This window comes from Spermophilus citellus (assembly GCF_964194105.1).
Source record: "Spermophilus citellus genome assembly, chromosome: 5".
Classification (NCBI taxonomy): domain Eukaryota; kingdom Metazoa; phylum Chordata; class Mammalia; order Rodentia; family Sciuridae; genus Spermophilus; species Spermophilus citellus.
This window is the reverse complement of record NC_138186.1, coordinates 55936011-55950080: the sequence shown is the minus strand read 5'-3', so window position 1 is coordinate 55950080 and position 14070 is coordinate 55936011. Positions and strand designations below refer to the sequence as shown.

General features: G+C 50.8%; 2 protein-coding genes and 1 long non-coding RNA gene across 7 annotated transcripts in view; 2 read left to right on the top strand and 1 right to left on the bottom strand.

The window, feature by feature from the left end:
- Positions 1 to 2476, top strand: part of MOCS1 (molybdenum cofactor synthesis 1) — a 28201-nt gene extending 25725 nt beyond the window's left edge. For 2 of the 3 annotated variants that reach the window (XM_081295098.1, XM_081295099.1), the window contains one exon: positions 1022 to 2476. In XM_081295098.1, coding sequence (XP_081151224.1) covers positions 1022 to 1773 — 752 coding nt within the window. In that variant the 3' untranslated portion in view covers positions 1774 to 2476. The remainder of the gene's footprint in view (positions 1 to 1021) is intronic. The other variant, XM_081295100.1, reaches the window with a different exon arrangement.
- Positions 2477 to 5508: 3032 nt separating this feature from the next.
- Positions 5509 to 14065, top strand: LOC308649549. The gene is made up of 4 exons (XR_014022094.1): positions 5509 to 5645; positions 6314 to 6515; positions 9728 to 9812; positions 13782 to 14065. It is a non-coding gene; the product is annotated as an uncharacterized lncRNA (long non-coding RNA).
- Positions 5640 to 14070, bottom strand: part of DAAM2 (dishevelled associated activator of morphogenesis 2) — a 104936-nt gene continuing 96505 nt past the window's right edge. For 2 of the 3 annotated variants that reach the window (XM_081295090.1, XM_081295091.1), the window contains 7 exons: positions 13860 to 13948; positions 10684 to 10852; positions 10442 to 10549; positions 9166 to 9226; positions 7582 to 7713; positions 6326 to 6496; positions 5640 to 6004 (listed from right to left, as the gene is read on the bottom strand). In XM_081295090.1, the coding sequence (XP_081151216.1) occupies positions 5783 to 6004; positions 6326 to 6496; positions 7582 to 7713; positions 9166 to 9226; positions 10442 to 10549; positions 10684 to 10852; positions 13860 to 13948 (952 nt within the window). In that variant the 3' untranslated portion in view covers positions 5640 to 5782. The remainder of the gene's footprint in view (positions 6005 to 6325; positions 6497 to 7581; positions 7714 to 9165; positions 9227 to 10441; positions 10550 to 10683; positions 10853 to 13859; positions 13949 to 14070) is intronic. The other variant, XM_081295092.1, reaches the window with a different exon arrangement.

The window sequence follows — 14070 nt, the reverse complement described above, 5'->3', positions numbered from 1 at the left end:
ACACCAGCCACCCAAGGAGGCAGCTCTCCAGGAAAACGCTACCGTGAGCACCTCCCTGTGCCTCCACTACAGCAGTGTGGTCCTCTTGGTGGGTCTTAGCCTGTGCTGATGCACCTTCACAGCAAGGAGAGGGGAACACCTTGATGGTCCCCCAAGAAGGGAGGCTGTGCTTCTGATATCAACAAGGCTGGGGATCAGAGTGTGATGGAGAGCCAGAAGCTGGGAGACCTTGACTTCATAAGGAATTCCATTACTCTCAGGGATGTAGGGTCATGAACTTGTCTGTTTCTATGAAGGCAGAGTTCCTAGGACAGAGCCTCACAGACTTCCATGTACATATGAACCACTTGGGGATCTTGTTTTAGATTCTTATTTAGGAGGACTAGAGTGGGATTCTTCATCTCTAATGAGTTCTAAGATGGCACTGATGTTGTTGGTCTCTTGGCCACCATTTGGACAACAGCAAGAGCCTGCAAAATTCCCAAGGTCCTCTGGACCCTTGGACTCAACCTGTTTATGTGCACTTTTGATGTACCGGAGGGAACTTGAAAGGCATTTTTTAAGTAGATCAAGTATTTTTTATGTCTGGTCTGTACACTAAATGATTTCTACTAGTTCTTGGTAGGGAACATGAAGAAGAAAATAGCTATAATTGATAATTTATGGGGAGACCAACTACAGTTTTCTTTTAAGAAAATGAAGGGACACTGAGGATTCATTCAATCCACACTCCAGCCTTCAGGCCTTAGGTGGTACTTAAAGGAATTTTGGAAGATTGTGTGACAAAGGGAAGTCAGGGATGACCCTGCACCATCATTGCCTAGCAAAGGGCTATAAGTGTGAACTGTGAGCACCTGTGTCTGTCTTCTGTCTTGTTTCTTCTCACTGTTTTTTGTTCTTGGCTTTTCCCCCAGTGTGAAAGAGAACTTGAGGTGGGGCAGGGAGAGGGTTGGAGAGAACAGGTAGGAAAAAAGACTATATTTTGGGCTTAGTCTCTCTTCTCTTCCTTCTTGTCTTCCAGAGTTATTTTTGCTGCTCCAAGATTCTTCCCCACCAGCCAGCCTGAGCATTTTCTCCCGGGACCCCCTCCATGTTCAGGGTCTGAGACCCACAGTGAGTTTTTCCAGCCAGATGGCAACTTTTTGGAAAGGACGTGGCATCCCCCAGACCCCTTCATGGATGGGGTCTGGCTGCCCTCAGAGACACTACAGCTCCCATGCAGACTCGGACACCAATTCAAAGTGCCTTAGCCCAGGGTCCCGGGTTCCTGCTGCCCACTCAGGACCCTGGTCGACCTCAGACCACCTAACACATGTGGACTCGGAAGGACAGGCAGCGATGGTAGATGTGGGTGGGAAACCAGATACGGAGCGGGTGGCCGTGGCCTCAGCTGTGGTCCTCCTGGGGCCTGTAGCCTTCAAGCTTGTCCAACAGAACCAGCTAAAGAAGGGAGATGCCCTGGTGGTGGCCCAGCTGGCTGGAATCCAGGCGGCCAAGATCACCAGCCAGCTCATTCCTCTGTGCCACCATGTGGCCCTGAACCATGTCCAGGTGCAGCTGGAGCTGGACAGCTCACGCCATGCAGCAGTGATCCAGGCCACTTGTCGGGCTCGGGGCCCCACCGGGGTGGAGATGGAGGCGCTGACCTCTGCTGCGGTGGCCGCCCTCACCCTGTATGACATGTGCAAGGCTGTCAGCAGGGACATCGTGGTGGGGGAGGTCAAACTCATCAGCAAGACTGGAGGCCAGCGGGGGGACTTCCATCGGGCTTAGAGCCTGTCCCTTTGCTGCTAGGTGATTTATAATAACCTGTGAAGTCCCCTTTATGCAGAGAGGATGCCATAGACCTTTAAGTCTTCCAAGGACACTGAGGTAATGGAGGGGACTACAGAGAGCATCACCAGGTGACAGGAAAACCAGGACATGTTATTCATGAACTGTTGGAGACACTAGCTTTGGGAAACCCAACCCGTAACTACTCATTTTGGGTTCTCTCTTCCCCTGGTTCCTGGGGAGAAAATAAGGGCTCATTAAGCAGAGGAACCCACTTTGAGAAGGGAAAAGCACAAGCTTGCTTAAGAATGTGTCACAGCTTCTCTCCAATAGTGTGGCCTTCCCGATCTCATGTGGCCACAGCCCTGTGCCGTCCCTCCGTTCCTGCCATCCCTCTTTCCAAAGAGCCAGTTGCCCCTTCCTTTGGCCCTAGTCTGTGGCTGATGCCACCTACAGACTTTGGACTTAACAATTGCACTGACCCACCAGCTCCCTTTCCTTGTCCCCCTCTTACACAGAATGCACATGTTGGGGTACCCTGGGGACCCTTGGCTGACTGCTTACCCCACACCTGCTCACTGCCTTCCACCCACACACACCTCTTTATTCTGGAACTTGTCAGGGAAAGAAGAGAGTTGAAGATAGACCTTCACCCTCAACACAAATAAAGCCACGGTGCCAAATTTGGAGAGGCAAGAACAAAGACTGTATCTGGTGGTGTTGGGCTGCTATGGTTCATTCCGCCTCAATCCATCCCGCAGACCCATTCCCCAAGAAATGCAGGGAGACCCTGGCAAGGCCAACGGCATCCTCTCCATATGCCCACTCCCCCCCACCCCCACCGTGGGGAGTGGGAGGTATGGGAATGCACTGTAAAAAAAAATTTTGTCAGGGGTGATGCATCCCAACCACCTTGCTTGTATCACCAGCTACTAGTAACCAGGAGTGATTTGGAGGCTCCTGTTTCCACACCCCCAAACACTGGCCTAGCCCCCTGGGTTCTCTAATGTGAATGGGCTCCTCTGGGGGTCTCCTCAGTGGTGACCCTGCTGAGGTGTGCTGGCAAAGGTTGAAAAACCAGCTCTGAAAAACGATTTCCTGATACAAATATTCCCAATTCTAGCTCTCCATGTAACACTTCAGACTTTTGTGGAGCAGGTACCAGCTGGCTATGGCACATCCCCCACTGTGACCACTTCCCAGCCCACCTCAAGTCCCCTCTGGGAGGAAGCACAAGTTTCTAGCAGCCTGGATAGGGATGGTATGGATTTAATATTTTTTAGTATTACAATATATTCTTATAAAAAGAATGGTGCAGGTAAAAAGGACACTGCAGATTTTGTACATGAGCCTCAGTTGTCATCTGAGACAGCTGGTGAGAGCAGCCTTGCCGTGAAGTTTGGTAGAGGTCCCTTGTAGAGGGTGGAGAGAGATGGTTATGGCTGCCCAGTTGGTGGCAATGGGAGAGGTATGGGGAGAACCCAGACCAGACCCTTCTCCATCCACCTGAAGAATTTTCTCACTCCCCTAAATACATCCATCATGGGCAGGGGAGATGGTGCTGCTGCCGTTGTTGAAAAGGGTCACATGAAGTTGGCTATAAATTTTACAGTGGACACAAATTAGCTAGAGGAATTTACCCCCCAAAGGGGTAAGAAGGTTGCAGGAATCCTGGGGAAAGCAAAACCAAGGAACATATATACAGGCTTAATCATGTAACACCAAGGACCAACCCCGCTACCTACTTTGGGCACCAGGGCCACCTTATTGATTTGACCGTGATGGTCCATAGTCCAAGGCACTGTTGGAGATCTGGCCACAGTGGCATCTAGTGCCAGAGCCACTGGCCAGATCCAGAAAATAATAAATAGAAAAAAAATATTTTGGGGGTGAGAAGGCTGGGCTCTGGAAGAATGTGTCCCCTGTAAACAGTTAAACCAAACCCTGCCTTGCTGAGAATTGAGTGTGTCTTGAACAGTTTCCATATTCCATGTCTTTGCTGGTGAATATCTGGGCTTCCATGGTAGTTGGGAATGCCAAGATTTGATGGTGTTGGTTGGACAGAAGTAGAGCCCTCCCCGTTCGCTGCCCCTGGCTGACTCAGCCCAGTCAATTTGGGAGAGGACCTTAGGAAACCCCATCATGAACCCCCATCCTCCCAGAGCCCACTGCTTGCAGCAGAGGTTCTTGGGGTACAGATGGAGGTAACAAAGCTCTCAGCAACTGCTCTTAGAAGCCTAAGCCTTTGCCTTACCCTCACCTAGGTCCCAGGATGGCCTCTTCACACCTATGCTGACCAAGCTTGCACTTGCTCGGATCCCTCCCACCAAAACACTTATAACCTCCCCCTCAAACCAACTCACATGCTGGCCTCACTGACCCTGTGTTTCTTCCCCCACAGCTACTATGATCCCACCCTAGGAATCTGATATAGGGAAAAGACCTAAGATAGGCAGCTCAAAAGTAAGCCCAGCCCACCACTCTGTCCACTGGCAACGACCCTGAGCCAGGAAGATGGGATTGGAAGATGAGAACTATAAAGGGAAGGGACTGGGAGCCAGCTGATGGTGCAGATCAGGCAGGGCTAGCCTGAAGGTATGTGTTTAGAAAATACAGGCCTTGATGGAGCTGATCTCCCCCTGCTGACCTCACCCTCCTCCGTTTAGAAGAAAGAAAACCTGTCCAGATACAGCTGTTCTGCTGACCTGCCAAGCACAACTCAGTATGGACAAAATGAAGGTGGTGGACAAGAGGACCAGTATGGGCCCCTTGGCAAGAACCAAACTGACCACCAGAGGTGGAAGTGGGCGCCTTCTCTCAGCTGTCCTCCCTTGGCTCCTTCAAGTGCTGTGCTCTCCAAGGAAGTCAGTGGCCTTGTCTCCCCATCTCCCCAGTGTTCCCTGCCTGTCCTCTCAGCCCCCACTTTGGATGCCTCCAGGGGGACCATCCTTAGAGGTGACTGTAAATGCAGAGGATAGCTTTGGCCCTCAGGAACCAACTTCCCAGGGCCAGCCTCAGCCAACTTTTCATGGTTCCAAGAAATCTCTGCAGCCTGGACAGGCGGGAGGCCGCTGTGACTTCTGCTGCAGGCCGCTGTGACTTCTGCCCTGGGGCAGATGTTCAGAAGGTGTGGAGCCCAGGGAACTGTTACATGGAACTAGGTTTTCAAGTGTCACCCTCTGGTGAGGGGCTCCCAGGAACTCTAGCAACATGTGTGATCACTCTCACTTCAGGACAATAGGGAGTTGTCACAGGATCCCTTGCCCAAGACATGAAGTGTGAGGACACATGAAGTCTTCTTTTACTCCCTTCCTCACCAGACTTGTCAAGCACCTCGTAGTGAGTCATAGTCCTGGGAACCCCGGGGTACATTTGCTGGATTGTAGATTAGTAGATAGGATGGACATGGGGATAGGGAAGGGAGAGGGACCAAAGGACTGACACTGTGGGAAACAGGCACTGCTACTCCATCCTGCTGACTTTGGTCCGTACATCACCTTCATCTTACATCAGGCCTCTTCGGTTTCCAGCCAAGAAAAAAGTTTGCTCCCAGATTCATGTTCCACTGAGCCTCCTCTTCAGCGATAGGAGCCTGGATTCCCTCCCCCTGGCTCTCAGAGGCCCAACCACCATTACTCCCCACTGCACAGGAGATCAGATTGGGACAAGGTCCATGGACCTCTCCAGTCTAGATCTGGAACAGTTCTGCGCTAGCGTGGGTTTGCCCAGGGCGGGGAGCAGGAACAGGGCCCCCTCAGTCTGAGATTGCCTGGCCAGGACTTGCCAGGGATGTCCAAGCTAACCCCACAGGCTCCCCCCAGGAGCCAGGATCAGAACGATCAATGTGGAGGAGGTGAGCAGAGTCCCTTAAGGTAAGTGTGGGGAGACACCTGGTCCAGCCCCACCCAGCCTCACCCAGGGCCCAGCCTGGGGCTTGAAGTCCACCTCCTCCATTGAACCCCTCTCAGTTGTCCCTGTCTCCTGGCCGCCCACGTGGCCATTCCCCAGGTCAGTAATTTAGCCTGTTAATGGCCCTTTCACGGGTGGCTTCTGGGGCCTGGCTCCCTGAACGCTTGCGGCTACGCTTGAGCTTGCTCAAGTCCTTGTCGAACACCTCTCCAGAGCGCAGGGCCGACACCAGGTCGTCGAACTCTCCTCCCTCCTCCAGGGTGCTGCTCGCCAGGACCTTCCGCTGCCGTTGCCACCGCTCCCGCTCCCGCTGCTCCTTCAGCTGGGGGTGGGGGTCGAGAAGCTGGAGCCCCCTCAGGGACAGGGGCCAAGGCAGGGCAGCTGCATAGTCCCCTTGCTGCACCGATGGCCTGACAGCTGGGGGCCCACCCCTGGACTGGGGGTGCTTCACTTACACCCCCACCTTACTTCTCAGGATGCCCCAACCTCTCACTGCTGTCTTCCAGGATGGGGATTGGCACCTCCAGTGTGCCCCAGTCCCTTCCGCCTCAGCCCAACAATTCTACCCCCAAGTGGCTCCCTGCCCTGACCCTCCGCTCAGGCCCTCCCCTCTGCCCTCATCCTGCCCCAGGCCCAGCCTCACCATGGCTTCCATGCGTGCCCGCCGTTCCTCCTCCTCTTTCCTCCTCCTCATGGCCTCCAAGTCCTGCCGGGCCTCTGAGAAGGACTGCAGGAAGGTGTCAAAGATGCCAAAGAACTCGTCAGGCTGCATCTTGCTGTCATGTTCCCCGAAGTGCATCAGTGCCTTGGCAAACTGTGCGGGGAGGGAACAGGTTGGTGGAGAGTCATCAAGCAAGGGGGCTCAGCTCTGGGTAGCTGAGCTCCAGCCAGAACATGGCCCAGTCCAAAGCCCAGGATTATAGGAAGTGGGGAGACCCCATTATCTATGCATAAGGACAAGGCTAAGGAAAAGCTTGAGGCCCACACCTGGGGAGGTGGGATTTGGACTGACTGACAGGCCACCTCAAGGACACACCTGGGTCTGCTATGGTGAAGGTCCAGGCCATGAAGTGACCTTGGAAAGCCCTTTCTAAGGTCAGGAACTGCCCAGTCATAATGAACCTGAGATCATTTAGTTATTGGGTTACTTATTGAACTCTTCTGTGCCTCAACTTCCTCGTCTGTAAGATGGAAATAATAGAATCTGTAGTGCTATCGTGGGAGTAAATGAGAATAGATGCAAGGGAATAGTTACACGTGTCAGACCCTGTTTGGACTGACAGCTGCCATCAGCTGTCATCTCTAATTCAACCCAAGCAACAGCCTCTAAAGAACACCTCGTAACTCAGCATTCTCCCTGGGCCAGCAGCCTCTGCACTTCTTGGACGCTGGTTAGGAATGCTGAGTCTCAGGCCCCACACCAAGCCTCCTGAATAAGAATCCAGTTTACAAAAGCCCCACATACGGGGCCTATGTGCAGATCAGCCTAAGAAGCTGGGAAAAGCAAAGCAATCAAGTCCAAAGCTGCAATGCAGAGTTGGGGTCCTCAGCCGATTCCATCATTTATAACTGGCCATCATTGGCATGTCACCCTCCATGTCCTATTTGTTGAGTGGGCTTGTGAAACCTTAGTGAACCTGTAAGGAGGATGGTACCTCAACCCTGATAAGCGGACTGTGTTCTTTGCAGTATGTGGTTATCCATACGGGTGCAATATGCTCACGCATCCTGCAGGAGTGAGGGGACAATTCTTCCTCAAAGCTCTGTGGCTCTGGGGTTGTTCCCCCTGGGCTGTCTGTGGGAGGCAGGGGTGAAGGATCTCTGCTAGACACAGCTGAGATGAGGAGTAGTGGTGCTCAGGGTCTGGCTGGGGTCAAGGGGCACTTGGGGTACCCTTACCTTGTCCCTGGCCTCATTCAGTTGGTCTTCCAGCTCTGAGAAGCTGAAGCTGGATACTGTGATGAAGTCGCTCATGACTGGAACAAACTTGTCATTGGGCTCCCGCACCTGGTGTCTCTGATACTCCAGCTCCTGAGAAGGAAGAGTAATTCAGAATCAGGAATTCAGGGATCATCACCACCCCCATTTGCCATTCACGGGACATTGAGCCTCCCTTTGGAAAGAGGGAACACCTAGAGTTCACAGTCCTCAGGGTGGTACAGAGTATGAGTTATCCACTTCACCCACCTCTATGCCCTCACCTATCAATGTCATCTTTCTTTTTCAAGAGCCTTGCTACACAGAATGTGTTCTGGGTCTAGTAGAATCACCTGGGAAATCTTAATAAATGCATAGTCTCAGGCCCACCTCATACCTATTGGGTGAGAATCTACATTGTAACAAGACCCCCAGGGAGTCATGTGAAGATTTAAAATGTGTTTTCTAAAGCTCCTAACTGGTGCACATGCTGCTGGTCCATGGACCACACTAACAAGTTGGATGTTTGGAAATCACCCCTTGCCCCATTGTGGCAAAAGGTTATTTCTTATACTTAATGTCACTTCTTTCTTGAAGTCCATTTCCCACTCACACTTTCCCTTTCCCTACAAGGAAGAGGGAAAGGTTTTGGAGGGGTGAGGGGCAAAAGGTTGAGGACATCCCAATACTGGGCCTGCCTTGCCTAGAGCCAGAGATGGTATTAGCTGAGAAGCATCAGAGCAAGAATGAGAAAGGCCAAAGACTGGGTGCTATGGTCTGTGTGTTTCCTCCAAATTCATGGGATGAAATTCTGCTCTCCCAACTGGGTGGTATTAGAAAGTTGGAGTCTTTGAGCTGTGGTGGTTCATGAGGGCAGAGTCTATGTGAATGGGATTAGTACCCTTATAGTAAAGACCCACAGGAGCTCATTTGCCCTTCTCACCCTGTGAGGGTACAGCAAGAAGGTGCCATCTCTGAGGAACAAGCCCTCACCAGACACTGAATCAGCTGGCAACTCGATCTTACACTTCCTGGACTTCAGATCTGGGAGCCATTTCTCTTATTTATAAGCGACTCTGTTCATGGCATCTTAAATGGACCAGGACACCTGAGCCTCCAGCAAGGACAGCAATGGGTCCCCCTCTGACCCAGTGGGGTGAAGAGACATGAGGAAGAATTTTCTGGGGCCAGCAGACCCCTCTGCAACCCCGCGTGACCCCTATTCCTAGCCAGTTCTCCGCTTTAATATCCACTTGAATTGAACTACAACATGGCAGATTTATAGTTCACTCCATCCCCTTCCATATGGACATCATGTTGGACAGGGATATAGAAACAACCTCAGTTGTCCCCTCGGTGGGGGCCGAAACCTAAACCCCAGATAATCCAATCACCCTTTCCTGAGGGCTGTGTTCACTGTGCCAATTGCTGGACCTCAGCCAGGAGCTTTAGGTCACAGAAGTGCCTCAGACTGGAGTCTACCGTCAATCCAGGGTGGACAGCATGGGCAGCTGTTTCTCTATCGGCATCCCCCCCAAGCCCAGGCACACTTGATGACGTACTTACCACCTCGACAGCTCTTAGGCCCTTCCTCAGGTTGCTAACCTCCTTCTCCAGCTCCGCCAGGCTGTGGAGAGACAGGAGGGAGAGGAGGTCACCAGCTCTGCATGGTGGAGGAGGACCTGAGTCTGGTTCAGGTGGACAGCAGCACTAAGCACAGTGGCCTGGGGGTCAGTGGACCTCAGTCTCAGCTCTGCTTAGGCTACTAACAGGTGGCCCTAGAAAAATCACTTTCCTTCTGCCTGCTGGTGCATAGAGTTCTGTTGCATAGACCCTTTTGGATCAGAAATACCATGCTCCATATTTTCTAACACATGGCCTCTGGCTCAGACTTCTATTTTTTATTAGTATCAGGTACTGCTTATTCTTTCTTAACAGGATTCTGTGGCTTGAATGTGTCCCCAAAAGTTCCTGTATCGAAAAGTTATATTAATGGCATCTGCAGGTAGGGCTGATGAGAGATAATCAGGATTAGATGAGGTCATAAGGGTAAGGACCCCCATGATGTTATCAGTGGCTTTATAAGGACAAGAGACCCAAGCTAGCAATAACACTTGCTGTCTTGCAGTATGATGTCGTCTGCCATGTGATGATGCACCGGATGCTAAGCAGACCCTGAGGCCATGCTCTTGGACAGCCCAGCCTCCAGAACTGTGAGTCAAATAAACTATTTTTTATAAATTACCCTGTCTCGGGTATTATGTGATAGCAACAGAATGAAGGCACAGTATACTTTGCATGCAGCAAGCATTGGATACCTATTAGCCATTTACATTTCTGGTTCCACTGGAGATGGTTTCTATCAGCCCTTGGGTTCAGGTCTGATTTCGGTAGCAGAGGCTGTTGAAGCCCCACACTATGTCCGCCATCTATCCATTAACATGGCCTCAACTCTTCCAGCTGGGTGAGCACTTTTTCTGGGGTAGCCTCCTCAACCTATACCCATGATCAGAGAGTTCTAGCCTCCTGAAACTCCCTCAGCCAATGAATGACACGGGATACTGTGTGACTTCCCCAGCGCCCTTACCCCATGGGTGGGATATCCAACCTCCTGGAGTCGCCTAGTGGGGCTTGGTGCCACTTTCCTACCATGGTAACTGGCTTACCAAGGTCCCTGTTTTGGGCATTCCGTTTCTTCCTAACTTACTTCCCACTCCTCTTTTGGTGTTTTCTGGAAGCATCACTGAAATAAGGATCTAAGAGCAAACTGTCTGGCCCACTCCTAGTTAGCCCAAGGTGCATGTCATCATGGAGATAAGGACGTCTTAGAGGGACCCCTCACTTGACTTTGGCGGCTTCTGGAAGATGCTGCAGTTCCGAAGGCATGTTTAGGATGTCAGGGAAATGCTTCTCCAGAATCATGATCAGGTAATGGAGCAGAGAGATGTTTCTGTGGATGACAGGTCAAGGGTGAGGGACCAGGAAGCAGAATGAGGCTCAGGAGGAGACCCACAGGCAGGGAGTCTTGGGGAGAGAGGTCAAGAGTGAGGTGAGTTGGAGGCTAAGGAGGCAAACAGGTCCCACCTGTCGATGCTGGACTTGGTGTCAGCAATCTTGTTGAGGCTGGCCACCCGAAACCCATAGGCGCCCCCGCGCTGCCCCTTGTTCATGAAGTTGCCAATGGCCAGGACGACCTCTAACATCTGCTTCAGACGCTTGCTGCGAGTCAGCTCCCGGGAGGCCAGCAGGATGGCTGGGAAAGGGGGGACAGGTCAGAGCCTGAGCAGGGCAGCTGCTCCCCTTACACCCCAAGAAGATGCCACAATAGAGTTCAGAGAGCCACTGTCCAATGTCTTCAACTCTTGTGGGCCAGAGGCTTTCCCACTTCTCGTCTCCAAGTTTCCAGCTCCACGGACACAGACGAACTCGCCAAGACCAAGGCACCAGACTTCTTGGAAGGCACCAATACTTTTCCCAAGAACAGACTTGAAAAAAACCTTTTCATGCATAAAAGATTATTATGTCCTTTCTATGAATATGATACTTTTCCTTCCTAACCCTAGCACTTAAAAATTTTAAGTTCTGCCATAATGTTGAGCAAAATAAGCCAGCATGAAATTATTCAGAACCTATAACTCCACTTATGTAAATTTCATAACAAAAAAATTACTAAAAGTCTCTTTGGAGAAGAGGGAGGCCTTAATAGTTGGAAGGGGCCAACATTTAGGAGAAAGATGCACAGAGGAGTCTAGGGGTCTGGAAACCTTCCAGGTCTGAGCAGGTGTGAGTATATGGGGTTCACTTTATAACAATTCATCAAGTGGGGCTCTCCTCTGTGCTTCGCCCTATTTCAATAAAAAAGTTCATTTGGAAAAAAAGAGTTCTAAAAGTTTCTGGCAATTTATATTCCTTGGGATAATTTTTCTAAGGTTGCTATGCTGTTTGAAAAATCTGCAAAGGGATCATAGAAAAATGCTAAAATGTTGGCCAAACAGAAAATTTTACAGGGGTTCAAAGGAAATCAGTGTCAATGGGAAAACTCCCCTATGCAGACCTGACATTTGAGATACACTCAGGAAGAATATATTCATGAATATATTCATAAGAATATTACATTTGCAACCATATTCATCTTGACTGTATTCAGAGGATGTATTCATAATAATACATAATAAGAATCAGTAAATTTGGTATACTCAGCAATGAACGTATTCATAAGAATATATTTCAGGATATGTTAATGAATATATTCATAGAAGAACAGGCAAATTTGTCCAAGTTGGTGCATTGGCTTTAGGTAAGTTGACCCAGAGTCCCTGCTGGAGGATGAGAGTATGGGTGTCACTAGCCCAGGACCCAGCTAGGATAGGCTCCATCTTGGATCCTCCAGGAATATTTCCTGGAAGAACTGGAAAGAAGAGTGTGACTCTTAGCCGCTGCATGATTCTCTACCCCAAATCAAGCACAGGATCTGATTCTATAATAGTCAACCCAGCCCTCTCTTCCCTACCTCGCCCTCAGACATCCGCCAGCAGAGCGAGTCTTAGGCAGCATAGCTTTCAGAGAGTGACTTTCCCAGCACTTTTGTCTTCCAACTCATCTTGCTCTGTGAAGCTTGATATTAAAGGGAGACCTTCCAGAACATCCCCAGACTATCAGGAAGCACTTAGGAGCAGGAACGGGAAGCTGTCTGGAACTGACCCTACCCCGTGGCTAAGCTGCTCTGCTTCTGAAACTCCAGTGGCAGTTGCTCCCATTTGCTGCAATGAGCCAGGACACACAAACTGTTGAGCGCACACATCTTGGGCTGAACGCCTTATCTGTGCCTCATGCCCCAAAGGCTGTCTACCGCAGGAAGATGAAGATAAGGAATCACCCTGGTCAGAGGGCGAGGAGATACCACCAGAGCTTAGCAATGGAGAGTCACTCCTGAGTTTTTCCTTCTCTCTCAGACCCATTATCTCTAAACACACCTGCAGGTCCCTCCCTGCCTGAGGATGGTATGATGGGAGACAGAGTTCAGGTTACACAAAGTGTCTGCCTTTAGCTCTCCATGCTCCATCCTTTCTCAGAAGCCTCCTGGAAGCAGCCCACTGGACTCCACCAAGGTCCACTCCCTGGACTGGTGGGAGGGCTGACTGACCCTGGCGTCCAGCAGGGGGGGCCCATGCTCTGCTTTGCCCCAAGCCCTGCACCCTCAGCATCTGGGACACAGGCTCTCTTGTTCCCCTCTGCTGGGCTTCCCAGCCTTTGTCCCTATCCTGCCCTCCTGCCTTTTCTGCAACTCTCTTCCCCTCCCTCCTCTGCCATCCCAACAGGCAGCCCCAGGAAGATGTCCTGTGGACAGTACCACTGGACAGGGGAAAGGCGTGGGTTAGGAAGACAGCAAGTGCATCCTTACCCTGGCTCCACCACCCATCAGTGACAACTGCCAAAGTCACCAGGCAACAGAGATGAGAAAGGAGGCATATAGAGGGTGATGATAGCACTCACACATGGGACTGTTGTAAGGACCAAATGACACCTTTTTCTTTTTGCATAATGCTTGGTACATGGTTGTCAGAAATCATAATTCTTGTTGGTTTTCAGTTTTTGTTTTGTTTTGTGGTACTGGTGACTGAGCCCAGGGGCACTCCACCACTAAGCTATACCCTAGCCCTCTTTATTTTGAGACAGAGAGTCTCAGTGCATTGTAGAAACTGCCCTTGAACTTGCAATTCTCCTGCCTCTGCCTCCTGGGTAGCTAGAATTACAGCTGTGCACCACCATACCAGGCAGAGATTCAAGTTTCCCATCTGAAATGGCCTGTTTTGAAGGGGTTTTCCTGCCTCAGAAAATCAGATGCCTCCATGAATCACCGTATGTAGTTTTTTACTTCTTAGTAGCTCAAACATGAATTAATGTGCCCAGAGGTCTTCTATGAACTTAGCACCTCTCAGGTGGGCAAAATAGATGAGCTCAATGTGCACCAGGTGCTGTTCTAGGTGCAGCTATTATCTTCTCCTTGTTTCTGTTCCACAGTGGGACAGGATGCTCTCCAGGGCAGAGAGTTTGCATGCTGAGACACAGAAATGGGTCACATGGTTGGCACAGAGATTAATATAAATAAGCACATTTTTCTACAACATCACAGTTTAAATTTTGTCCTTGCCTTTCTTTTTCCCTTTTGGGTTAAAAATAAGGAAGGAACTTCCCTCTGCCCCATTCATGGATTCCCAGATGCCTCTCCATCCCAGCCCTCCCCCAGCCCTCAGCCATACCTTCAACTTTGGGCTTGGCCTCGGTCAGTCGGTCCTGGAACTTCTTCTTAAAGAAGAGGGCCTGCAGTCGCTGCTGATAGTGGTCGATCCTGTGGACAGAGTGAGCTACATCAGAAGGCCACCGCCACCAGCCCCAGCCCCAGGAGCCAGCTCTGGCCCCCTCTTGGGCCTGCCACCTCCTTCCCCTTTCCGGCTACAAAGGCCGCCCCAA